General features: G+C 36.4%; 1 protein-coding gene and 1 non-coding gene across 2 annotated transcripts; one reads left to right on the forward strand and one right to left on the reverse strand.

The window, feature by feature from the left end:
* Positions 1-6,815: 6,815 nt before the first annotated feature.
* On the forward strand, positions 6,816-16,078 carry LOC145223740 (NACHT, LRR and PYD domains-containing protein 3-like). Its single transcript, XM_080090131.1, has 6 exons — positions 6,816-7,247; positions 7,501-9,429; positions 11,561-11,725; positions 13,559-13,723; positions 14,515-14,676; positions 15,914-16,078. Exons 1-6 carry the CDS (start codon positions 6,816-6,818, stop codon positions 16,076-16,078), a joined length of 3,018 nt encoding a protein of 1,005 aa, XP_079946257.1.
* Positions 16,079-26,257: 10,179 nt separating this feature from the next.
* Positions 26,258-26,331, reverse strand: Trnas-gga (transfer RNA serine (anticodon GGA)). The gene has a single exon. It is a non-coding gene; the product is annotated as a tRNA-Ser (tRNA).
* Between the last annotated feature and the right edge of the window lie 724 nt (positions 26,332-27,055).

Below are 27,055 nucleotides of genomic sequence, written 5' to 3' on the forward strand. Positions count from 1 at the left end.
CCATAAATGCAGCAAATGGTCAAAGGTTTCACATAATGCAGCATTGTAAGATGTTAAACTTGAATTTGCAAAAAAAAAAAAAAAAAAAAATGAAACATATTTTGTCCCTGCTTGTAATAACTTCCCTTTGTTATAGTAAATTATCACTGGGTTATTAACTTTTATGTGATTTGAAGTTTGTTTTTAGTTGTTTGAAATGTGGCTCTATTGCAGTTAAAGAAAAAGATTCAGGAATAGCTGGTCGTTCAGTTCAACGCAGTCTCCATTTTGGTAGTAAATGTTCTAGCTTTAGAAATTGATTCTACTTGCAGGGGCGGCTCGTGCGAGGGGGCTGCGGAGCTGCAGCACCCCTAGATATTTTTACTTAATATTCCTACCACAATACTACAGATAATTTTCATTACACATTTTTGTGTTCTTTAACAATACATAGTAAGCATAATTTCCGCCTTGATCGACATTTTTTTCAAAAAAAATATGAAATTAATAAGTTATCTATGGTGGAGCTGCAGGTCCAGTTTCGTGACGTTGCATGACGTTTTGCGGTTGTGCGCATGCGCTCTTGAAAAAGCTGCATGCCGGGCGAAATTGGCGACAGGGGTTGCGGCTCGCGCAGCCCCTTCCGTGACGTAGCGCTAGTTGTGTTGTCTGCTTCGCGTCAATGAGCTCTAAAGCCAAACCCGCGTTCTGTATTTTTAAGTTCGACAGTGAGTACAGTTAAATAATTATTTTGCCATCTTTAAATTTATTGTTTGACTGTTAGTCGTGACTTTTTAAGATGACTGTAAATGGGTTTCAGTTTTTGCAGTTATCATTGAATTAAATAAGTGTATCTAACACCTTGAAAAATCACAATTAACCTTTATAATAAATAACTGAATGAAAAACTTTTAAGAAAATATAGGATAAAACATTTGCTACTCCAAATATGTCACGCAGGAATAAGCAACAACAAGAAATACTTAGTTTTAGTTCTTATTGCTAAAAAAATAGCTTTGTGACTGTGAAGTTAAATGCCACACTGAAATTCAGGCAATATCAAATGCAGAACAAACAATTGCAAAAGCAACAGGGATTTTGAAATACCTGAGTGAAGACAATTTAAAGTGTGGATTTCTTAACACACCATGTGGACAGTATTTGCAACCAAGTGCAATCATGTGTATTGATATAATGGACATGTACTGTTTGTCTAATAAACAGTAGCTGCTAAATTGCTTCACAGGAAGTGTTTCTTAAGAATGAACATTCTGCAGACAAGATTGTAGTGACCACCAAGGACATCCTATTATTGACAAAGAAAAGCTAGTTACTGAAATGAAAATGTTTCTTCTCCATTGCTTTTTCCATGAGTCCTTGAAAGGCAAAACAGTTCTTTTTGACATTGAAAAGGATGCAAACTTTTCTTAGGAACACCATTATTTCTAGAAGATTGCACCTGCAGTGCCAGCACTATATAGAAAAACAGTAGTTATCAAGCCCAAACTATAACTTTATGATTCATTTTGGTTGTAAAAAGGAAGCACAAGGTTTAATAATATGGTTTAAATTTAAATGAGATTGTTGTAAATTTTCAAAACTTGGATGAGTTTGCACCTCAAAAAATGAATTATAAGCTATTTGCCAGCAAATAAAGCAGCAAGTATAGCAGTTAAGAAACTAAAAGACAAAAATGCTGTATGGCTAGTTTTTTGTGGCAATAATCTGTGAAGTGTCATAGAATATGTTGAAAACGCTGACTGTGACTATAAGTTACTTAAATGAAACATGACCATTTTTTGAATGTTGTCTGACCAGGGTCCCCGCGAAATTTTCGTCCGTAAATCCTAAGATTTTTCCAAAACTTTTCAAGAAAATAAACGCAAATTTCCATGACCTTATAAAACTGGCGCTAAAAACAACCAATCCGTTTGTAACTTCTTATCAGAACAAATATAAAGTTAATAGTCTTAAAAACACCTGACACTTTGACAAATAGCGCTATTTAATTTCGTAATTGCGACAGGATAGGCAACTGCTTTATTATTTAAGCCTGGTCATCCTCTTCGAAAATATATTTTTATTTTACCAGTGTTGGGCGGTTAGGTGGAACGTTTGATCGTGTGTTGAGCCGCTGTTCCGTATCACGCAGAGCTGAATCGTTTAAAAAACGTCCTCTCTCGCCTCACCTGTGGTGAGGCAACTGGCTTGCATGTTAAACATTCTATGCACACAGTTCACGCTTTGTAAAACTTTTTTTTTTTTTAAAAAAGAACACAAGTCAAACAGCAGCAGTTAAACAACTAACTGCAGATCCGATTTTTTTGAATCAATATCTTCAACCGTTTGATCGACAATCTTTTCCTTTCGTTTGCACTTCGTCTAAGTGAGTTGGACTTTGCCACATCTGCGAGGTCGCTTTTATTTTCCGCTTTTATTGCGTACTCATCTGCAGCTGTTATTGATGCTTTTATATCAGCAATCTATCGCTGCTTTTTGTTCTATAGATCTGTTATCTACTTCTCAATCAACTGACGTTTTTTCCCCTCTCTAAACTTACATCCGTTTTCCTCGCTTCATTAAGATACTCTCTGTACCTCATTCTGGCACTGGAAGCATATTTTACCATGTCCTGTGTTACCTGAACCTTAGTTAATTCTCCAACGTCTGTTACGTAGTCGATAATCTGCCTGCGAGCAACCAAACTTTTTTCTTGTTGATTTTCACACCAGTTCCTTGTTTAGGGAAAAGCCTCTCTCTACTGAGGCTTGGCCGTGTGATAGACAAAGGTCAAGCTAAGCAACATCCCCCTTGCCAGCAACTTTTGCACTGTCATGGCTGTGAGACAATAAATTCCGGAACCAACCAATTTAGGTTGCGAACAAGTGAATGCTTCAATGGTGACTTTTCCAACAACTTTTGTAAATTGTTCTTGACAAAAGTTCTGCATTCTTTTTTAAAAGTAGCAGTCTGTAAGTCAGTGACTTTCCCTTGTAACCTTAGGTCCAGTATACACTTTTTTGCTATAAAGCCTACATCGACATTGAGCATCGGTTTGATAATCTTTTAGAAAAGGTTCGACCTCCTTAGCCATAGAAAGAAACGCTTGGGCTTTTGCTTCAAACAACAAGTCCTTCACAGTTTCTTTTACAGATAAAAATGACTTATTTTTTGGAATTGGTACTTTAGCAGACAGTGCACCCGCTACGTACTGCTTGAAGAAAGGCAGAATTTCCAAGGCGCGTTCAATCACTGACACATTTTCCAGTCAGTGATGTTTACAAAATTTTTGGGTCATAAGAGAACATCCCGTAAAAGATTTGAAGTCTTCGCATCTAGCAGGGGCATCTTTGAAAAGCCAGTAGCCTATATGCTTGAAAGTTGCTCCTCTACAAACCATCCACAAGTAATGCATCTTTTTTTTAATGCATCCTAAAAGCATTGTGGGCAATATGGGTACCACAACTAGCAGTGTTTAAACGCTTTTTAGCGATATTTTCTTTTTCGATTTCCGCACTAAGCTTATTGAATACCAACCAATTTACGTTAGGTCCGTCCATTGACAATTGAACCAAATTCTTCAGACCTAAGTTTTGAACTGCATCAATAAGATGCTGATGTATATCAGCAGCACAAGAATGTCCCAAAAATTTGGACCTAACGTATCTGGTTTTAACAGTGTCAAAGTCCCAGTAACGCACATGTTAGTCCAACTGATGTTCCTGCATTGATTTATAGAGACTTTAATCGAAAAGAAGGACCTACTGTTTGGCTTTTTTGATTCTGTCTGTCAAAAGATTTGATGCGTATGGTGCAATGCCAAAAACAGCGAGATAGTATATTTTGTTTTTTCCACATTTAAACGTTTGAGCCAGTTCACTGTCTGGGAATATTGAAGCGAAAAGCTCATTGGCACCCTCACTAGAACGGAACGAAAAGTGTGATATGACTACCTTTAAAGTCTACAGTATTTCTGTTTTCAGTACATCTGACCGAACATATTCGGCGAGTGGCAAGCGTACTTCAAAAGATTTTGGAGCCAAATAACAATCTGTGACCTTTCTTACACACGATCTTGCTTTCTGCGCGGGGTTTGATGCGTGTTGCTTTCCTGACTTATGGCTTTTTAGGGCAGATTCACCCATGTTGGAAATGTGAAATGTTGTCAGGCAAACTTTACAGCGGGCTTTATGTTTGCAGCTTTCCACCTTTTCTGGCCATGGTGCATAATCCTTATTTGCAAGCCACGAATTTTTAAACATGTCTTTTCCAGGCATTATAATCAAGATAATAAGCCCAAAACGACAAACCAAAGTTAATCACAAAACGGAAAAAAAACTGTTAAAACACAAACTAATGAAACTTTCAAAGACGCTAACGGTGCCTGCAACCTTCGGCACCCAAGACTCTTTACTTCAAAACACTAATATATGAACTGTGTCCGTGTTCTAATTCCCACAATACTGTTCCAAAAAGGCATTTATAACGTCACGCATATTGTAACAAATCACGTTTGTTCCTTTGTTGCCCTTCTGATACAATAAGCTAGCAAGTATAGCCTACAACTAATGAATTGACCACGCAACACGAAAAGATTGACCAACGGCTTAGCTGCATTGCGTATGGCATTTTCTCCACTAATTGAGCCCGTTACTTCGTCACACTTTTAAAAAATCGGAGACCTTATTTGATGCTGCTGACACATTGTATTTTTATGCCAGTTTATGTTCAGAAGATGAAAAGCTTTTGAGAAATGAACGAACAGCGTTTTTTCCAAACGAAAAGCATGACATTTATTCCTTAACAAACTAACAGTCTTACAAAAAGCCCTAAACAACGCTGCTGCTATCATCCAGCCGATTTGTTGTTAAGGCTCTATTTCTTATTTTAAATCCTCTCTGACTCGGCTACTGTGAAATATGCAATCTGCTAATGAAACGTATAAAATGCTGACACTTAGTACAAACCATCACTCCGACATTACTCATAACATCCAACACTTGCAAAAGTTCCATCAACGTTTTACAAGTAGATTGCGCATTTAGATCGCCAGACGCGCGACTGTTCGTTTGCCAAAACCATAAACTGTACATCGAGACATCCAAATTCCATACTTTTTCAAGATTTGCAAAATTTGTTTTTTTTTTCAAAACTTTTCCAGGCCTTAAAAACACAAATTTAAATTCCATAACTTTTCCAGGTTTTCCATTTCCGCGGAAACCCTGTCTGCCTGAAATACTTCGACCTTTTTCGACTCATTTATAACTATGTTTTATACTCCTTTTTGTATATTCTTCTTGTGTTTTACCGTGTTTACAACCGCTTCGTTTCGAGTTTGTGCCACATTATTACTGCATGTGAGTTTGGCCCGCCGCTGTGCAAGTAAACAAAATACACAAATGATACCGTCTGTTGTTTACACTCGTGTACATTGTTGCGCAACAAAAATTACGTCACAATGGAGTTGCTAATTAGGACTGGTATTACTTGTTTCTACACAAAACAATGGCTAGAAAACTAGAAATGTAACTTTTCTATATATTGCCAACTTACTTCTGTTTTAGCGAAATATATTTGTTTTTAAAAGATTGTCAACTGATTTCAGCCTGGAAATAAAGATTTCCCAAACTTACTTGTGTTCAATAAGGCTAAAATTTGGAGCAGCACCCCCACAAATTTTAGGCACGAGCCGCCACTGATTATTTGTCTGTTTTGTATTGTACCGCACTTTAGACAAGTTATAAATACCAAATGACACAGTCGCGCGTGTGTTGCTTTTTCATATTTGTTCTTAATAGATCTGTCTGGATGATAATAGATATACAGCAAAACCTGGTAGAAATTGTACCAATCAATTAAATTGTTTTTGTATAAATAGTGTTCTAATCGAATCAAACACTTCTGCAAAGTGATTTGAGTTAATCAGAAAAAAATATCATTTTCTTCTTTTTATCCGAAATGTTTTATTTCATATTACCTAACTTTTTTCATATACCTAACGTTCTTTTGTGTCTAGAATGATGAGTCTATATCTGGCTATGAAAAACTTTTTGCACTTTTTGTGTTTCAATTTCCACGCATGGTGTGTTCGCATTTTGCGTTTGAAGATTCTGGCAGTGTGCATTTGAATTGACTTCAAAAACAGCTTACTGAAGGAAATTTGTAAAGCAGTCTTACTCAAATTCACCTCAACTGTTGCTTTAATGACTTTACAATCTGTTTCTCCCTAGAATCGAAAAAGAGTATTACGTATTATTTATACATGTCTATAAATGTAACAAACACTGCTGCGAAAATAAACAATTGTTGCGAAACGAACAATACTGAAAACTAAATGAAATCATTTTATTCATGATTCTGATATTTTTTGTAACAAAGTTTAGTCATGTTTTTGCAATGTTTCTGATTTTCCTGTTTAGCAACTATTGAAATTTTCTGAAATATTGTGTTTTGTGAAGATCATTGTCGATTTATATTTGACAACTGTGTTTATTGCTTGTATTTACATTATGTTACATTTTGTGTTTTGTTTATACTAGCCTGTGCACATTTACGTTGCCTTAGTAACTCATTTTGTTTCACATTTGATGTAGGTTGTAGGATTACATTGATTTGCCAGTACTGGTTGAATAATTAGTACTCTGGGCCATAATGTGGTTTAAGGCGACATGTTTCATTTATCAAGTGTTTCGGCAAGTCTTTCATTATCAGTAATACTGTCATTTGTTGAAAGCAGAAAAGTTATCACAAACGAACCCAACTTGAACCCAACCATGTGACAATCACATAGAAATAAATCAGACACATTATTTAAACATTCCTGTCTATTCCACAATATGGGTAACAAAGCAGTTAAATCGGGTTTGACCCAAGAGTCGGATGTTGACGGACTCCAACCCAATTGGACCCAGAGATCAGGTGATGTTGAACCCCAATCCAGCTCGACTTATGGACCAGATGATGCTGGGCCCCAACCTAGATTGACCCAAGGTTTAGATAATGCTAAATCCCTAACCAGCCTGACCCAAGGACCAAATGATGCTGAACCCCAACTCAGCCTGATCCAAGGACCAGATGATGCTGAACCCCAACTTAGGCTGACCCAGGGACCAGATGATACTGAATCAGAATCAAGCCCAACCCTAAGCCTAGATGATGTTGTTTCCCAGCACAACACAACCGAAGACTCCGAGCCTATGGTGCCGCATTCAATTTCAAACCACCATTTGTCAGTTGATGTACATGGCAGGAATTTGGTTTACAACTTGGTAAGAATTCTAACCCGAATCGTCAAGAAGTTGTCGATTAAATTCAGAACTTCTGCTTTCTAATCGAGCGGCATTCTTATTTTATGACAAGGATTATAACGCGGGTCGACTGCGTTAAGTTTATGTGGCAATATGGTTGATTTGCAAGCAGTTATTCTGCCGACAACAGTCGATTTGAATCGACAACTTCTTGACTTATAAGGTGGACTTCTCAAAACAAGTATCTGTTTTGATCACGAAACTATTTGTGAAGGAAAGTAAACAAGCACCTCAGATTGGAGACACAATCATCCACACAACTGGACCAGTTTACAACGCTCCAGTCTATCAACAACACATTACACACCATGTAAACGTGCATCAAACATTCGAGCAAGGTCACTGCTCCTCTCAACTCACTGCTCTACACGGCTTTGATGAAAAAACGTCACCCCAACTCCGTGCTACATCTTCATCGTCGGCACAAAAGCAGCGATTTTCTCGACACAAACCGTTAACATCAACGGAGCACCACAGAAAACATGAATATGTTCAGTCTTTTTCAGCGCTGATGTCATTGCTCAAACAAAGAACAAAAGAAATCGCCAGTGAAGAATCGTCACTTGCAGATTTTGCCAACCGACCTATATCAACAGTCAACCTTGCCATGGTAAGCAAACCACAGCAAATTGATGACGAGTTTCAGGCAGAAGGACATTATCGACGTAAGGAGGAACTTTACAACATACCACAAAGTGACATCACAGGTAAAGAAATGTTTGCTCGTGCAAAACAAACAGCCCAACGAGAAGCGGTTCAGAAATTTGAACCTGATGAAGTCAAAGTCAAACAAGATTACGTGGAAAAACATGGGAACGTGGTAGGTGTGATTGGACAAGCTGGAATAGGAAAGACGACTTCAGCCAAAAAGTGGGCCATGCAAGGTTTAAGAGGAGAGTTATTCGGAGAGACCTCATTCTTCTTTTACATACTGATCAGGCACATCGACTTCACGAGAGAGATGACACTCCTTGAGTTTCTGCTCTCCACAATGTCGATTGAACCAGATTACACCCCGGAACAACAAAAAAACATTCTCAAAGTCATTTGCAATGATACAAATGTTGTGATGATTTTTGACGGTTTTGACGAGGCAGCCATTGAATCATTCTCCACTGAAGTTCCCCAACCCCTACTACATTCGAAATTCAAAGCGGAAAACTATGTGAAGCATTTGGCGGGAGGAAACTTGCTTCCACGAGCTCGGAAGATTTTCACGTCACGGCCAACTCAACTGTACAAGCTCCATCCTTCATATCGACCCAGGTTTATTGTTCAAATACTTGGATTGACGCCAACATCACAAGATGAACTTGGACGTCAGATATGTGGAGCCGGATACGACGATATACAACAAAAGCTAATTCAAAACCGCAATGTATTTGCTTACTGCTATGTTCCTGTCAATTTTATATTGACTCTTGTCTACTTGATGAATTACGATGGAGATATTCAGTTTGTTTCATTCACTCGAGTCCTTGCTTTCACTTGTGGCCAATATCTCACAACCAATCATTTAAGAGGCCAAGAAGCTGAGTTGGACAAACTGGCAAAACTGGCCTATGATGCATTTCTAAACATGGAGATCGTATTCAAGGCAATCGCATTCGTACAAGCAGGCATCAAGGAATCCACAGCCGATGCATTTACAAACACATCAGTCACAAAGCACGGGAATCTCAAGCTGACGATATTAGATGGTCACAAAGTTCGATATTTCTCTCATCTTATCTGGCAGGAATTTTTTGCTGGTTTTTACCTGATGATGATCATGTCCCCTAAAGAGTTTGAGAATGTCCTCAAACAACTTTCGGACGACAGATGGGAAGTTGTTTCCAAGTTTGTTTTCGGGATTTGCGATCCTTTGGTTTTCCATCAACTCGAGCCAATTGTTCCTGAATGTTCCAATAAAGATTGGAAGCAAAAGAAATCTTTGCTTGTAAAATTCGTCCAGTCCAAGCGAAAGCTCAGCAAGAGAGGGGAAATGTTGCAAGTTTGCAGCTGGGCTCATGAGTCAAATGATCTGGAGATTGCTTCATCTGTGGCCTCCCTACTTCCTGATGAGCTCGACCTTCGTGATTCATCTCTCGAACCGGTTGACTACGAGAATCTTTTCTACGTAATTCAACACAGAGCGAAACCGGTAATACTGTGATATTGTTAAATGTGCGTTAAAGTGTGTTGTAAAGTGTTCCATAATTAATGTTGTATAAATTTGATAATTTCTTGTGTAATTTTTGTAGTAGCAAACTTTTTTCATGTTTTTAGTAAGTTGATTTGTAAGCAATCTATTTTTCTCAGTCAGCCCAACAATTTGTAAAATGTGAAAGATTAAAATCAAGTTCAAAAACCACACAAATAGGTTACACCATATTACCACGTTGACAATCACAGAAGAGCACAAACACAACGAGACAAAACTGCCCGAAAATCCCACAAAAGGAAAGTTAATAAAACGTCACATGCCTATCGTCCAATCATTACCGACCAAGTATGTCGCGCTGTCTATAGGTAGTGGTTTCATATTTCGGTATATAATGGTGTCTTCAATGCATGTTGTAAAAAAGATAGATTTGTTAAATGTTTGGAAGGTCAAATATAAACAAAAGTGTGTGGACCGCTTTTCGCCATCTAACCGCCTGTTTTGCATTGGCGGCGCGAGTGATCTTGCTTCTATCGTTTGCTCTACACGGTACGAACACGCTGCGACTGATACACATGCATCGGAATATTCGGTTTGTTTTAGCTGATGGAGTTCTTCATAAATTGACTGAACAAGCAATTGTGGTGACGCTATTTCGCGTAATTCAAGTTTGCTCAGGGCACCAATTTACCCTGCTAGGCTTCATTTATTGACAGTCACTCATCAAGTAGTTGCACCGCACCTCCGAAACGTTTACTTCCAACAATAAAACCATCCGGTTTTTGTTGAAATCCTCGCTCAGCTCTGAAACCGCCAGTCTTTCCTCAACAAACACTGTTCCGGTGGCCGATGCATTAAGATAAATCGGACTTTCGACCATGAAGTAACGACTCTTCTTCGCCATTTGGGTCTAGTTCAAAGGGCAGCGAATATTCTTTCCGTTAGGCGCTACGTTATCCACTGGTCATTATAATACAAGCCCGCTTCTACATGGGGTGGGGGGTCCTGTAGAGACCTAACTACTGTACTGTGTATATGTGCATTGCTGCGTGTTATTTACCTTTATTGGTTTATCACCATTGCCTCTGATTCCCAATCTGTTGCTTGGCTATTGTGAGCCAGTTTCCTCTGTGGTGTATGCCCAGTTGTGGCATCGCACAGACTAGGTGAGGTACAAGGTTTGGTGAAACGCAATTAACTAACAAGAGGTTTATTACCTTATTGTAGCAAAACCATGGGTTAGTGTTGGAAAAATACCTAAAATTGGATGAAGCTGAAATTACAAGCGTTAAATCCGTCCCGAACCGACACTTTGTAAAAGTGTAACCCACGTTCGACTCGAAATTTCAATATACCGAGGCCAAACGTGGCGTGAGGCTCAAATCTAGTCCATTTTATTAAAACTGAAACCCGGCCCAGCTTACAACTTTGGTTCAGGCGCAACAACAACACAAACAAGTTTCTTGTGCCAGTAAAATTTGCGTCGATTATATTCATGGTATATCCTGTTCTAACTAGCGCTTCTGTCATTACGTCTTGGTCTTCGTATCTCACGCGTAGTCACGACATAATACCCAGAAAGAAAGCATCGTGCGTTTTGTTTGAACTATGCAACATACTGCGGTTGTTGAATGTCGATAAAATATCGATTATCGATTTGTTATTTATTTTAGCAACATCAACCACTATCAGGAAAGAAAGCACCAAAAACCGATCAATTGTTTTAGCACGAGCGACGTCATTACGAAACAAACGACACGGAATTTTTTTTTCAAATTTGACAACTAAACTTTCTAACTAACTTATAACGACCGTATGTTTTCTCAATGAAAGGTTTTGCTACAAAACATCTCTGTCGTGTCAAGTTGTCAAATATTTTGTTAATAGAATGTTTGGAAAATAAATAAGTGTCTGCGTGTAATGATATAAAAATTTTCAATCGAAAACGTGTACTCAACTTATGCTTTGTAAGTTATATAGCCTTCCAAAAAACTCGATTTTAATTTTCTGGGTAAAACAAGTCAAACGTTTACATCAATGCGTAATCCGAAGTTATGTTGTGTTGTTTATTTTTATTTACTAAAATTTGTCACTACGATGAACGTGATAATATGTTTTGCATTAAAACCAGCTGAAGAAACTCGACCTCTCTGGCAACGAGATTGGCAACACGGAAGCAGCTTCGCTGGGTCCCTGCCTTTACAATATCGAAGAAAAACTTGTACTGGATAGATGTATGATCGGAAGTGAAGGCATCAAGAAACTCTGCGATGGAGTGAAGAAGCTAACAAAACCGGTAAAAGTTATTGAATTTTGATTTAAGTGTACAAGATTTTATATAATGGCAAACGTTGCAACCGTTTTTTTAAAACTCATTTATTTGGAAAAAAATAATAAACATGTAAACGTTCTTTACAGATATGTTTGTACTGGTCACCGGCGCTTTAAAATATTGGTCTTGTATGCGAAAGATTTTTCAATATAAAAGAGAATGATTGTCACGCAAGTATACCTTTGTTGCGTCAGAAGTTAAATCTGTCGTTACAATTAAATACATTATAACTAAATATACTTTGTTAAGCTTTTAACTTGGTCGCAATAATCAAAATTAATGTTAAATTTCACTCAATGCAGACAAGGTTGAAGACCCAGCAATTATGTCGTCATTGAAATTGTAGTGTTAATTAAATTAATATAAGATTTTAACATAAATTGATTCTGATAATAAATATAACGACACATCGATGACAAATTGTGCAAAAAAATCTGTAATAAATAATAGATTGTTTTATACGTAACAATGGATATTAAGTGACGAACAAGACAAAGTTTTTTTTTTCTTTTTTTTTCACGGGGTTCGAACCCAGGACTCTCCCGGGGACGAATCCCGATCAAGGTTTGTTTAATGTCTGTTATGGGTCAGGCGCGCCTGACCATTTCTGCCCCGAACAAGACAAAGTTTTAATGCAACTTGATTCAGCAACCCAAAACGCCCACTTGTGTTAGGTAGAGATGTGACATGTTATGTTATTACAATACGCACCAATGAATTAATTATTAGTTACCAAAATAAAAGCTTAAAAATGTAATAAAATATTGTAAGTGTATGTATGAAACTAATAATAATATGCAAGAGGGACATACGTACAAACTTTTTTTGCATTTTAGGTTAACAAACACATTTGTATGTGATAATTAGGATAAGTGACGCAACAGAATAATGTTCAAATGCAATTTTATCTCATTCACGAAAGCGCTCATGTACATTTGTTTTTGCTTGTTTGATTGACTCAAAATTTATTCGACATAAAACAGTTTGGCCTGTTTTTCAACTAAATAATCAACTTCAACCCTCCAGTCTTTTTATATTTTATTCTTCTTCACGTTTCGTTGTTGCACTTAAGGTAGGTAGTGACGTACTTTTCGCAATGACGTCACGTAGTATGTTCACGGTGTTAGTCAGTTTAATTTATCCGACTCGTTCAGTTTCAAAGCTGTTAACTTCTAATAAAGATTTTAATGCATTGTGTCACATTAAACCAGGCACTGGGTAAGAAATGCATTTGTTGAAGTTTTCCCAAAGTGTTGTAAATCTTACCAAACCATTTACTAGAGAAATTTTATGTCAAATTTGCGGGATTTGCTTTTTTTCCTTTTTTTTCATTGAAGTTGTAATTGGTAAACTAAATCACATTTTCCTAAAAAATGTCAAACTATAGTAAAAAAACGTATAGGGCATACTTGTTGTATTCGTGTGTTGATATAACACAAAGTCGTTCTACACACGTACAAGGTTCGATGTAAAATTTAATCGCAGAAACATGGCCAGGACGTTGAAACGGGATTTAAACAATGCAATGGGCCCAAATAAAGTTGGTATGTATAGCTAGAAAAGCCTGGATTGATTTGTTAATTCAAAGCTAGTGTGAACATTCTACAGCTGACTTTTCTTGTAATACATTTATGAATTTCTATGAAATTTCAAATTTAATGTGGGACAGAAATTATGTGTTAAAAAGTTGTGGTATTTATAACAAGGTATCATCCGAATTTCTGATGTTTTGTCTATTTTGATTTACTTAACTTTGTCACTGCGATAAATGTGATAATATTAGTTGCATTAAATTAGCTGAAGAGACTCGACCTCTCCTACACCAAGATCGGCAACACGGGAGCAGCTTCACTGGCCCCTTGTCTTCACAATATCGAAGAGGAACTTACACTGAGGAAATGTGAGATCGGAAGTAAAGGTGTCGAGAAACTCTGCGATGAAGTGAAAAAGCTAACAAACCCGGTGAAAATGTTAAAACATGTGTTGCCAGAATGATTTTCCGTAACAGCTAAGACAACTGGTTCATAAACGATAACCCATATGCGCCCAAGGAAATCACAAAATGCGACAAAGCAAAATAAATAATTAATAACATAAGCCTAAGCATAAAAAGCTATAATAGTATGGAATGAGTTATTGCAAACCACTCAGTGGTAACCAAATGTTACCAGTCTCATCGAGTAACAAACCGCTTCTGTATGTAAAAATAGGTGGTATTTGGCACACCATGGAAATGTAAATGTAATTTTACCCTGGCGCGCTTGCTATATTTTCTGTTACGCCTTTTCTTATTTCTGCTGCAGTAACAGACTGCAATTACCCAAATCAAACCTGCAGTAAAATATTAAAACAGTAAACCGATAAAAGACGAGCAGCGCAGATATCTTTTCTACTTTAGCTTGGTGCGCAAAGTCTTGGTCATGTACAAGATGTAATATTTAATCTTAGAAACAAATCCAGTGCGGTAACACGCTACTTAAACATCGCAATTAACCTAAATAAATTTCTTACATAAAAGTAGCAAAGCCTGGGTCGGTTTGGTATTTCTTTTAACTAAGATTGTATGAGCATTCTACTGCTTACTTTTCATGTATTATTTTTTTTTAATGAATTAACGTGGGACAGAAATTATGTGTTAAACAGTCGTAGCATGTATAACAAGGCGTAACCCGAAGCTCTGTTGTGTGTCTATTTTTATTTACTTTAATTTGTCACTACAACGAATGTGATCATATGTGTTGCATTAAAATCAGCTGAAAATACTCGACCTCTCCCACAACGAGATCGGCAACACGGGAGCAGCTTCGCTGGGTTCTTGCCCTCACAACATGGAACAACTTATTCTGGAGGGATGTGAATTCGGAAGTGTAGGCTTCGAGAAACTGTGCGATGGAGTGAAACAGTTAACAAAGCCGGTAAAAAAGTTAAATTATATGTTGTGTAAATCACATTTGTTTCAATAGAAAAGATTGTTTGTTTCAAAAACGATAAACTTATCATATGTGGCAAAGAAAAAAAATGTTTTGCAAAAAACGAGTATGGATTGAATCAATTTAAGAAAATAAATATTTATATGCACACGACACGCTAGTAACCAAATGTTACCAGGAATCTTCAGTAACACACTTTTTTGAGTTAAAATTAGCAATGTAGACACACATTCTACAACATGGGACACACCGTTTACTTTTTTCTTTTTTGCAGTAATGTTTGTATCAAATCAGATGCTAGGGTTTATTGCCCATGACGCCATTGTCTAGCAAATTACCGGAGTAAAAAATAATAACAGACGTTTGTTTTCAAAATGGAATAAAAAGAATAAAACTCCAGAAAAAGACCTGTATCGTCTCACGCTTAGCGAATTACGTCACACTATGGCAGGAATGGCTAATCATTCAAGTTTAATATGTTTTGAGAAAAAACACACGAGTCGTTCCATTAGTAATGCATCGAATTAGCCAAATCGGGTTCGATCTGAAAGCAAGTTTTATGCAGTTTTACTGAATAAATTCCGTTTGCTACGCCTTTAGTATTTAAACATACGTTTTACTACCAGCAGGAAGATAGTGGTGTGTTGCTGCATAAGAATAGTTGCCCTGCTGATTATATAACTGATGTTTTGCATCAGTGGGCAAAATGATAGGTTTTGATATTTGTTGAAAATAATTTGGCAGATTGTGTGGTAATTAGGCGCAAGAGGCAGGTTTTACGCTTTAAAATTGTGATTGTAAAATATTTGGTTTGGGCCGAAATGCAACATATTATTCAACCAAAAGAGGATGTTTGTAAAATTATGACAGTGTTGGACAACTTGTTTGCAATAAAAAATGTATGCATTCTAAAAGATAATTTAAACAAATGGTACTTAATAGATCAACACGTCGTATTTCTTGTGAAAACAAAAAAAACGACCAAATCTACACATGGGTAGTTGTTTAATTGTTTGTTTGTTAATCTTATCTTATAGCCTTAGTTATTTTGTCTAATTATTTTGTCTTTTACTCAGATATATTTTTCACACTTCACATCACGTGACATCGTTTTTTTGTGTCAAAAACAATTTGTAGTATGACGTCATATGTTTTATTTATTACAACATACTGGATTTGCAATTAACTCTTGTTACTTGCGTTTTACTTATTCTTGTTTCAGATGAAACTTCTTGATTTATCTTGGAACGGGCTGAAAAATGAAAGTGCTGAGTCCTTGGCACGATGCGTCCACAACATCAATATCTTGGATGTTCGGCACAATGACTTAAAAAAAGCAGAGAAGAATCTCATCAGATCAAAGTCGAATGGAAAAGTCAGGTTTTAAATCCAACGAAAAGCTTCAACACTTGGATGCCATATAAATCTTCAACAAACTTAATTTGTAAAATCAATCCTCACAATACATGCTTACCAGACATAGAATAAAAGTGGCATTATTTCATCACTAATGATAGCATTGGTCATTGCCTGAGCGCTCGATGGAATAAGACATTATTGTCCACTCTCTGAGTCAGTATTTTTTTCTGACAAATATCAGCTGTATTGTTTCCAACATTATTATTTGCGCTCAACACCGACAAGCACATGCGCCAAACATGATGAGTGTGTGCAAGGCAAGCTGGTGCAAAGCCTGCAGTGAATTTGGCTTATAAAGTAATTTAGACCTAAACAAGAAATAAAAATGTTTGATACAAACGACGTCCTAACATTAATAAGTATATTTTAAAAAATTATTTCAAGAATGTAAACTATCGCTCTTGTCATTTTTATACACAACTGTTAATATTGTTTTGTTTTGGCTTTACCATTCAATCCTTCCCCCGTACTTTTGCGTCGCCTTTTATTGCTTGTATGAGTTTTATTGCTTTTAGGGCAGGTGCTTTTTGGTGTGAAGATTATCTATCTAAATTGGCAACATGGGTGTTGCTTTGTTTCTCCTTATGACGAATCTTATGCCTCGTCAGTTTGCAGTTTTAGTCGTGAGACGTATGTTGTCTGACGTCATAAGTTCGGTTTCAGATTCATATTGATTGAATATCGTTGCAAAATGTACGGCGTTTAAGTTGACCACTTATTTGTGATTATAACGTTATGAAACTAAGTAAGATATTTAACTTGGAAATAAATGTTTCTGTGCTTGTGTTATGAGAAGTAATAGGACTTGAAAATTTTCAGATGTTTTTAATGCGTATATACCAAAATTAGCTCTTCTTAGATGTATGAACGTAAATACTGGTAATAAAACACAAGTTGTTGTTTACTGTGTGACAAAACATAAGTTGTCGGAAAACATTTTACTGCGTGACAACATTATGATATGTGTTCTGCAAAATCCAGTGTCGTTCAATGTTGAAACCGATTGTGGTTTTATTTCAACTTTTGATGTCGTTCTCCATACTGTTGTTTAGTGACGTCACTAGGGGTTAGCCCTCCGATTTCCCCGAAACAATATGTTTTTGTTGTTTCGTTTAAAAAAATCCAAATGTCATACTTTGTGTTGAGGTAAAACTTTAAACCCAACTTACTTGTTTGCGCCCAAAACCATGAGACATGTTTTTAACTTTTCAATGGAAATCAACCTCTGTGACACAAGGTTTAAAAAAGCAAGGTTTAGACTTTCATTAGTCGTTTTTCGTCACAAAAAGTCTAAAGTTACCACACATCTCGCACATCATCTGTGGTTGCGTCCCGACCTTTTAGTTACTTTAACGGTTTTTAACAAATAGGTCGCTCATATATAATATGTCGCCCGTATATTCTCATGTTTTTCATGTTTTGCTCAGCCATTGTATATTAGTGTATATTGTGTTGAAATGTTTCCTATAACGATTGTACTTTTTTATCAGATGTTTCTGAGTCCCTGTCTCTTCTGGCCTATCAGTCAAGGGACGCCGCCGTACCTAGTGCTCTATACCGTCTTAACTCTTCGCCTGTAGTGTTTACCTGTACAACCTCATTAAAATGTATGCATTAGATCAGGGGTGTCCAACTCAGATACCACTGTGCCAATTTTGGTTTTAAAATATACTTGCGTGCCAACGTTTGGTATATTTTCCAAATCATGTCTTAAAAATCCAAACGTTACGGGTTGAATCAGAATATTTGGCCAATATGTAGAACCCTATTAAATGTTTACAAAAAAATGTTATGCCGTCAAATGCGAGTAAACTTGTTTAAGATGCTCCAGAAACTTTTTATTTTAATTAAGCGACACAAGATACAAATAGTTTGCAAGAGGTCTGGCGTAGAGTACTTTGTGTAACAGCGAAAGCGCATACACGGTCAGCTATATCTGGAACGTGAATTGCTTTTACTTTTATTTCTCGCCGTAACAAATTACTTAAAAACTAAACCGTTGTTAAAATTTCTGATTCGGCAAATCGTCCTTTTGGTACGTGCATATTGTTCTTAGAAGCACTGCAAACGTCCCAACCACACAAAAATTTGTGTCAATACCGCCAAACTGTTATTACGGGTATATACACTGCACATGGTATAGGTATCGGCACTGATCAAATGTCGCACTCGCATCCCTGGCACTTTTCTACGCTTAAACATAAGTTTTGTCAAAAAACGAACAATTTAATTACTGGGTTGTGTAACTTTACTGCTTACAATCTTTACTGAAGTTACAATAAAGGCCAAGAAGAATCAATAGAAACAAATTTGATTGTGTGACAAATCATAAGGTTTAGAATCAGAATGTGCGAAAGCTTGTGAGGCATTTTCAAATGTTTGCGTGCCACATTTGGCGCGCGTGGCACGTGTTGAACACCCCTGCATTAGATTTTTATCAGTATGAATATATGGGACATTTTTGTATGACTACTTGGCGTAACATTTTTGTGTTCCTGCTTTTTCGTTTTTTTTCTTTTGTAACTGTCTTTATAAATGGAGACGACATTATAATTTGTTTTATCGGCCGGTCGTCACATGTTGAGGCGGGGAGGGGCCTATGCAAAGAGCATTTTATTCTGAGCCATATTTCATACGTTGGCCGCATCATTATTACAAGCTCAGATTAAATTAATGTTTTTGTGACATTTTGACAAACAATTTATCAGGAAATACAAGACCGAAGTAATTTGAACAATAACATGGAAGCACAAAACAGTGGTCAGTGCAAATGGACGTGATAAACAGGAAATGCAGAAATACCCGGCTGTACAATACTAATAGGCCAAACCAACAGTTGTGTGTAGGCAAGGCGAGTTCAACTACAGTCGGTTCAAAGGCGCGAGAAACGAAGTTATGTGTTCACACTACTGCGCAGCTCGTCGATCTTTTTTAGTCTTAAGATTCCCCAATATCACAGCCGTCAAACGATGTATTTAGGCTGTAAAAATATGTACGCAGACCTTCTTCCTGAACCGATGGCAACAAAATCAAATCTTCAACTAATTCTGAATCTTTAAAAAATCCTGAATCGTAATTATTTCGGCAGCTTACGACACGACAGAAAACAACGCAGTGTACCATTACTAGGATTAGTCCCCACGATAAATGTGATAATATTTGTTGCATTAAAATCAGCTGAAGAGACTCGACCTCTCCTACAACGAGATCGGTAACACGGAAGCAGCTTCACTCGCCCTTGCCTTTACAACATGGAACAACTTAAACTGAGGTGGTGTACGATCGGAAGAGAACGTGTCGAGAAACTCTGCGATGGAGTGAAAAACCTAACAAAGCCGGTAAAACTAATTTCAATTTAAAATATTCATAACATGCAAATTACATAGTGATAACCAAATCTTAGTAAGATTATTAAGTGCCAGTCAGTTTAATACATAGTAATGAGTGGTATGTGACGCAACAGGAAAACGTTTTAAAGTAACTTTATCTAACTTGCGAACACGGCCTGATGTATCGGTTATGTACATGTGAAACTGAAAAGACAATGTTCTGTTGATGGACGCTTATTTAAATCTGTACAAAGCAGTGATACCATTTTCCTGCAGAATTGGCAATTATAAAGTACGTAAATTTCAAATACTTAGTGGCTATTACACATGCTGCGCATATAAATCTAGGTCTAGTTAATCGTATAATTGATATGCCAAGCTTCCTTTTGCGTTTAACTGGATTGTTCGATATTCTGGATGCATTACACGATTTTAACAGGTTCTAATTTCCACTTACATAGCTGAAATGACATACGTCTTTTACATTGATGCGTCCTTTCTCATTTGTAACAGAGAACAAATGAAATTTCTCCTTTCGAACTGGGTCAACTCTTACATCACTTTGCAAAATGTTGATCAAATTTTCTAAGGTCGTTTTAGTAGAGGTCGTGGAATGGTGCAGATGTCGCGTTTCAAGAAAGATTAGCAATGTATGCACACATTTCTCAACATGGTACACACGGTTTAGTTTTCTTTTCTTTCTTTTTTGCAGTAATGTTTGTATCAAATCTGATGCTAGAATTCATTGCCCATGACGCCCTTGTCTAGCAAATTGCAGGATAAAATAAAATAATAACAGACGTTTCTTTCGAAAATAGAGGAAAAAGATTAAAACCCCAAGAAAAGAGCTGTATAGTCTCACACTTAACACATTGCGTCACACTATGGCATGAATGTCCGATTGTTCCAGTTTACTATGTTGAGAAATTGTTTGCGAAATCTACATTCCGGTAATCGCACGTATTGCAATTAACCGAACGATGTTATCGACAAAAGATAAGCTACGATTTTGTAATCACTATCGTTATGCAAATAAACGGATTGTGCAATTGGCCAGTATTGGATTAACTGGTTTTGTTTGTTGCTGAGTCACGTGGGATCTTCAAGGATTTTTTAATCCCTACTTGATCATCTACCATAAAGTACAAAACTCACAGCATGCAAACGTGCATGCAGCAAAGATTTTCTTATTTTTATTTTTTATTTTTGATCAAAAAATGTTTCGAAAAACAACAGATTAATTTGAACACACAAGCAGAAATAGACAGTGCAAAGTAGAGTTTTTTTCTGGTTGAAATATTTGCAACATTAGTTTTGTCAATTTTTACTTACAAGCATTTTTCATTTTGATGTAAGAAACATGTGAGAAAAACAACAACATATAAGTCGTCTAATTAGTGATGCATCGAATCGACTAAATTGTGTTCGATTTGAAACCGTATGTTATTCAGTTGTCCTGAATAAATTCAAACAAATTATTTATAACGTCATGCGAATCAGTTTGCTGCGCTGTTAATATTGAAACTCAAGTTTATTACCAGCAGGCAAACAGTGGTCGGAGGGGTTGTCAGTACTTCATCAGAATTACTGCATCAGAATAGTTGCCAGTCTGCTGATAAAATAAATGACGTTTTGTGTTGTGGTTCCGCTTTGTGTACTTTCCTTAAGGCAGTGAATCGCGTACGCGCATTCCACAGTCACGTGATTCGTGAATGTACCGCATCCATTGCTGGTGATTACTATTCGTTTGTGCTATGTAAATTGGCAATTATTCACTATTTGAATTATAGGCTAACAACCATGTTTGTAAGTAACAATGGGTGTTAATAATCCGCCAAATCTTGGTCCGCGCAGGGCGCATCCCGGGTTTGAACTTCTTAAAACTTTCAATAAATTTCAAGTGGTTTAAACCTTTTAGCTCCCATTTGTGACAAAACGCTTTATAAAACTTTATTTTGCCAGTTGCAGAAGCAAAAATGACCAAACATACGTGGTAACTCGTTACCACTCGTTAACTATTTTCAACTTTAACCAATTTTACCGCAAGCAGTGTAAATCTATTTAACTTCTCTTATCTCCCCCCACGAAAAACTTTCAAACCGTTGAAGTTCCTTAAAAAATGTTACTCAACTATCTAAAAATTAAAGGTTACACCGCATTTCGCAACACTTATCATTTTCCGATCCGACTCATTATAAACAAAGCAGTAGATGGTTTTTGATTTAAATCGGTGTGTAAAGTTCTTAAAAATCTGAATACTCTTGCGTATTTTGATTATTAAAAAAATGACACTTTTTACAAAACAAACTCCATGTATTCCACCTTATCTGTTGGATAATTTCATAAAGGCTGCTGACGTCATCGTTTGTTCTTGTGACGTGAACAGACTGATTGTTTTGGGTGAGTGGGATGCTTGGTGATGCGGCATTCTGACGATTTCCAGCTGGCAAAAAGCAAATAAATTAAAAAAAAGTAATAACAAACTCGGTGGCATTTCATATATTTTGTTTTTTGTCTTTCTTGTAAATTTAAAAACCAAAAGCTCACTCATATCGACGTAAGCACTTTCTTCTTGAAATCTTACAGACATTTTATTTCTGTGAAGGTAATGTAAGTTTAGTAAAATACTAATGCATTAAAATCAATTTACACATTTTATTACGTTTATTTTTCAGGGTTGCAACTGTCGGAAAACGAGTTGTTGTAAAAAAAACCTGGCGTAATGATTTTTTAAGCTCATTTTCCATAACCTAATGACAAAATTCGAGTGTATTTATGACAACGGTAAAATCGTATTAAAAAAAGTTTGAAAACGCTACTTTACATAACGGCTACTTACAATCTTTTGTGTTTTGCAACGTCACAATTACAATGACGATGTAAACTACAAAGCGGATGGCGCAACTGTCCTGTCAGCTGTCATTCCAGCTGTAAACCCAAAAGGAAGTTTAATGAAAGAGAAATATTTTGTTTACATTAATTAAGGTGATTTTAATGAATACTATTTTGCACGGCAATGTGAAAATCATTTTGTTTTTTACCGTGTAATGAGACCACTGTAGGGGATATTCTCTTAGCGTTAATTACAATCATTAGTTTGGATGTGATGGACTTTTGGTTAATGTTGCTGAGTGTGTTTCAAACAACCCTGAAATTGTCCACTTTATTGAAAAAAGCAGTTGAGACTAGTGATAAATTCAATGAAAACAAGAGTTTTCTGGTAAAACACTTCGTGTTTAACGAAAGAAATGCAATATCATGCTTCTGGTAAATGGATTAAACGCGCGGCAACCACACATGCTGCAGACCAGAAATAAATACCTAAGGTTTTTTAGTCTAGAAGTTATATAAATCTAACGCGGAAGAAGAACATTTACACGACGTGATAGATACTCTGTGCCTAAAAACTTGAAATTGTCAGAACCTTTAGTTTAAACAGTTCCACTCAGTAAACTATTCGCCAACTTCTAGAATTTCCAAATACTGCAAAATACAATGATGTGGCAATTGCCTCAGCCAGATGCTTGTGTTGAAATGGATGCTAGTTTGTGTGAGAAGTAGGTCTTTCCTTCTCCCGGCACTTTTCCGTTTTTCTATGTCGTACCAGATTTTTTAACCTGCTCTACACAACTGTGTTTCGTTGTGTAAGCTATAAAATGGCGTGTATTTGGCAGATTATCGCTGCAAGTCAGTTACGAAATCTTTTTACTGACAAATTTACGATTATCAGATGAATTTCCTTGTTAGTTTCTTAGTTTATAATGATAGAAAATTGATACTGATGTTGGTTGTATAAGAGTAGGTCTGTTGGTAAGAATGAGAGTTTTCGTACATTTATGACACACTTTTCTTGTTTTAAGAACAGACCAGCTTCTTTTTAACCAAAATAAACTATTAAACACGTAGAAAATAAATTTTAAATGACAAACTTTTGTCGATTTTACAACTCAGTTTTAGACGTAAAAGTTATTTTGCAGCAATTTTGAATGTTTTTATCACAAAAAGGGGTTCAAAATTGTTACACCTTTGTTTGTTACACCCAAAAACTCCGCTTGCCAGGCCAAAAAAATCGTTGCAACACTTTGTGCTTGACTGCGTTAGCGACATGAAAGCACTACCCGTTTTAGGCGTTCAATTTGAAACACAGACAAAAAAAATCCCAATAGCGACATAAAAACATAGATGTAGTGTTAGTGTTGCATCCGCATGCTACATTTAATAGGAAGTCATTGACTTTAATAGATCAGCTTAACCACAACTGAGTAAACCCAGGTTCTCTCATCGATGATGATTAATCATTACTCATCAGCTATTGATGTGGAGACAGGATGAAAGTGTAATAGCTTCCTCTTATGGTTCAAGTAAAGATATCAATAGTTAAAAAGTCTTTACAACTACATGGAAATGTAGATGTTGAAAAGACTTCGCAAGCCATTCACCTTCTACTAATTCGCCTGCGGCAAGCAAGTCCATATGCTTGCTTTCTGCGCAGAAATTCATGGGATGTATGATACAGCACCATAAACGCCTTTATACTGGATTTAGGTGACATTATTTCGACTTTAATTTTGTGCCGTCGCTTCTAAACGTTATAAAACAATATTGCAAATTACTTTTGTTGACGTTTTCCAACAACACAAGCGTTTGTTGCATTACCCCGGCAAAAATAAATAACGAAATTTTGCCTAGTTAATCAGTTGTGTAGGATTGTAAAAAACAAAAGAAAATAGTTCTATGTGACACAACGTATCTACATGCTATTCAGTAACAGAAAATATAGGGATATTGAAAGGGTAAACTATTTTCATTACTTGTCCTCTACTTTAGTCGTATAAAAACAGGTTTCTCCTAACCGAGGCAGTTAATTGTTGAAACGCGATAACAAGGCACAATATTTACGATGTATCTTCGGAAGTTTTTACGCGTATTTGGCGGAAAATTGTCAAATCTGTTATGGAGAGGTAAAAGTGTGGTCGCTGTGATGTATAAAGAGAAATTCAGACCAAACGTTCAATTGCCCTATTTGTAGAAGCTTGTTTAAGCAATTATCTTTAAACCAGGATGCTAAACTAATATAATTGTTATTGTAAATGCGATTTTTAGTCTGGAAAAGCACATCTTGATTGTTTATAAACTTTTCACATGATCTGTACCAACCTAGTATTTTCGAAAAACGTTAGACAAGACAGTTCGAGGTGTAAGTAACTTGCAAAACTTTATAAGCACTGATAAACCCTAGCACAGATTAAACGCGATATTACGCGATTCTATCTGTTAAAAATAAAAATCATTGTAGGTTTTTCAAAAAATCATTCATCAATCAAATAACTTTACTTGCTATGGATTGGTTCGTATGTGAGTCGATTGTAGCAAAGTGTTCTCCCTGGATAACGCCTTAATACGTTGAAATGTAAAGCTTGATTAAGCTTTAAAGCTTGATTGATGGAAGGACAATGACGTATGGTCAGCGACTTCCCCCCGCTAAAGCCAAGCATTAGATGGTGTAGTATATTGTTGTAGCTCACGATCGGCGCAGTGTGGAAAGAAGGGTGACATCTTTCAGCTAGATTGAAACATTTGAAGGAAAATATAAAATAAAATAGCGATATTGTGCAATTTTCCCCAAACGCTCTGTTACTATCGGATTATTACATTGCTTGAGCACATAATATGTGTCTCCTTTCGTGTTTAGATTAATGAATAATTTAGCAGGTTAAATATGGTTAGGATTGTGATATTGTTATCTGTGGTACTGTTGATCAACAGCTTTCCATCAGACAGGCTTGTCACATATGGTAAGCAAATGTTGATTTTTCCTGGATTAAACTGTTGAGAAAATACACAAGGTTGTGAGTATGATACGGTCAATAATCATGGTCATAGCCCAGCTAACACAAAACGTTATGACAACTTTCACAACGTTGTTTAAAGGTTGTAAAATGGTTTGAGGTCTTTTTATTTTCAAAGTAAATGTTACATTATGGTTGCATGGTTTAACGTTATCCTTGAACGTTTTGAAAACGTTTCAGAAATGTTTTTTTTGAAACGTTATTGAAAAACATTTTTAAACGGTGCTAATAGAACGTGTTTATAACGTCATCAAACCAACGTTACCGCATGAACGTTTCTGCAATGTCTATTTACGACATAAATAAAACGTTATAAATGGACGTTTTTATGTGGTTAAATATAATGTTTTTGAAACGTTATTAAAGTAACGTATGCATTAGAACGTTTTTGCAACCTTACTAATTAACGTAATAAAAATGTTTAAAGTAAACGTTTTTATGTGGTTAAATATAATGTTTTTGAAACGTTATTAAAGTAGCGTATGCATTAGAACGTTTTTGCAACCTTACTAATTAACGTAATAAAAATGTTTAAAGTAAACGTTTTTATGTGGTTAAATATAATGTTTTTGAAACGTTATTAAAGTAGCGTATGCATTAGAACGTTTTTGCAACCTTACTAATTAACGTAATAAAAATGTTTAAAGTAAACGTTTTTATGTGGTTAAATATAATGTTCTTAAAGCGTTATTAAAGAAGCGTATGCATTAGAATGTTTTTGCAACCTTACTAATTAACGTAATAAACACGTAGCCTATAAAATAAATGCTTATTTGTGGTTACAATAAACTGTGAAAAAAACGTTGACAAAAATACGTTTCAAATTTAACGTTGTTTTATTCTTACCAGGGAAGGAAGTAAGACGTTTAATTCAAACGTCATAGTACGCCAGGCCTGTTCAAGGCGTTATACCGAATCAGCTGGTCTCCCAAGCATTCCCATATGGCAAGGCATAGACTAGAAAAATCTAGCCTGCGGTGGGATTCGAACCCACGACCGGAGTCTTTCCGGGACTCGCGCTCTACCAACTGAGCTACACAGGCTCAGTGGAGAATCTAGTCTATGCCTTGCCATATGGGAATGCTTGGGAGACCAGCTGATTCGGTATAACGCCTTGAACAGGCCTGGCGTACTATGATTTATCGATATGTATGCCGTGATCGCTGGTCTGCATCGACGCTTCAGGGCTGATCCCAGTATGAATATGTTTCATCTTAGTTAATTCAAACGTGTTTGTGTTTTTACATTAAAGCGTTTTACAACGTTATTAGGTTACGGTACGCTGTTGTAACGAACGTTTAAAATTAACGTTTTTTTTTTCATTGCAGTAAAACTTATGCAAAACGTCGTTGTTAAGGCAACGGAACCTACTTAGCCGGCGGTTTTTAAACTTTTTTCGTAAGAACACGGTATTTCAGTTGCGTTAACAAAGTTATGACCCAAACTCCACGATGCAACCTTAAGGTCAGGGTGGATTTTTGTTCGGGATCACCAGGCTAAAATCAGGGGCGCGAGCGCGTGTGTGTCGCATGTCTAGATGCAGATAGAATTTACCTTTTTGTGCCTAGTTTTGTTTTGTACAATTGTATAATAAATTTGTGTGTAAAAATGAACGAGCAACGCAAAGAGTACAAAAGGCTGTGGATGAAAAAATATAGAGCCAGGAAATGTCGGAAGGTTACAATTTTGGAAAGTTCGGAATCCGATGGGGACACGCCCACAACCTCTCAAACACTGAAAAAAAACGTAATATCTGAAAAGGTAAAC

The sequence above is a fragment of the Phallusia mammillata genome, chromosome 4, assembly GCF_965637545.1.
Source record: "Phallusia mammillata chromosome 4, kaPhaMamm4.hap1.1, whole genome shotgun sequence".
In the NCBI taxonomy this organism is placed as follows: domain Eukaryota; kingdom Metazoa; phylum Chordata; class Ascidiacea; order Phlebobranchia; family Ascidiidae; genus Phallusia; species Phallusia mammillata.

Bases quoted from the DNA above. Each gene is read 5' to 3' on its own strand.
- LOC145223740 (XM_080090131.1), top strand. From the start codon at position 6,816: ATGGGTAACAAAGCAGTTAAATCGGGTTTGACCCAAGAGTCGGATGTT. The intron at 11,726-13,558 runs GTAAAAGTTATT...GCATTAAATTAG, and splicing joins TGAAGAAGCTAACAAAACCG to CTGAAGAGACTCGACCTCTC. The intron at 13,724-14,514 runs GTGAAAATGTTA...CATTAAAATCAG, and splicing joins TGAAAAAGCTAACAAACCCG to CTGAAAATACTCGACCTCTC.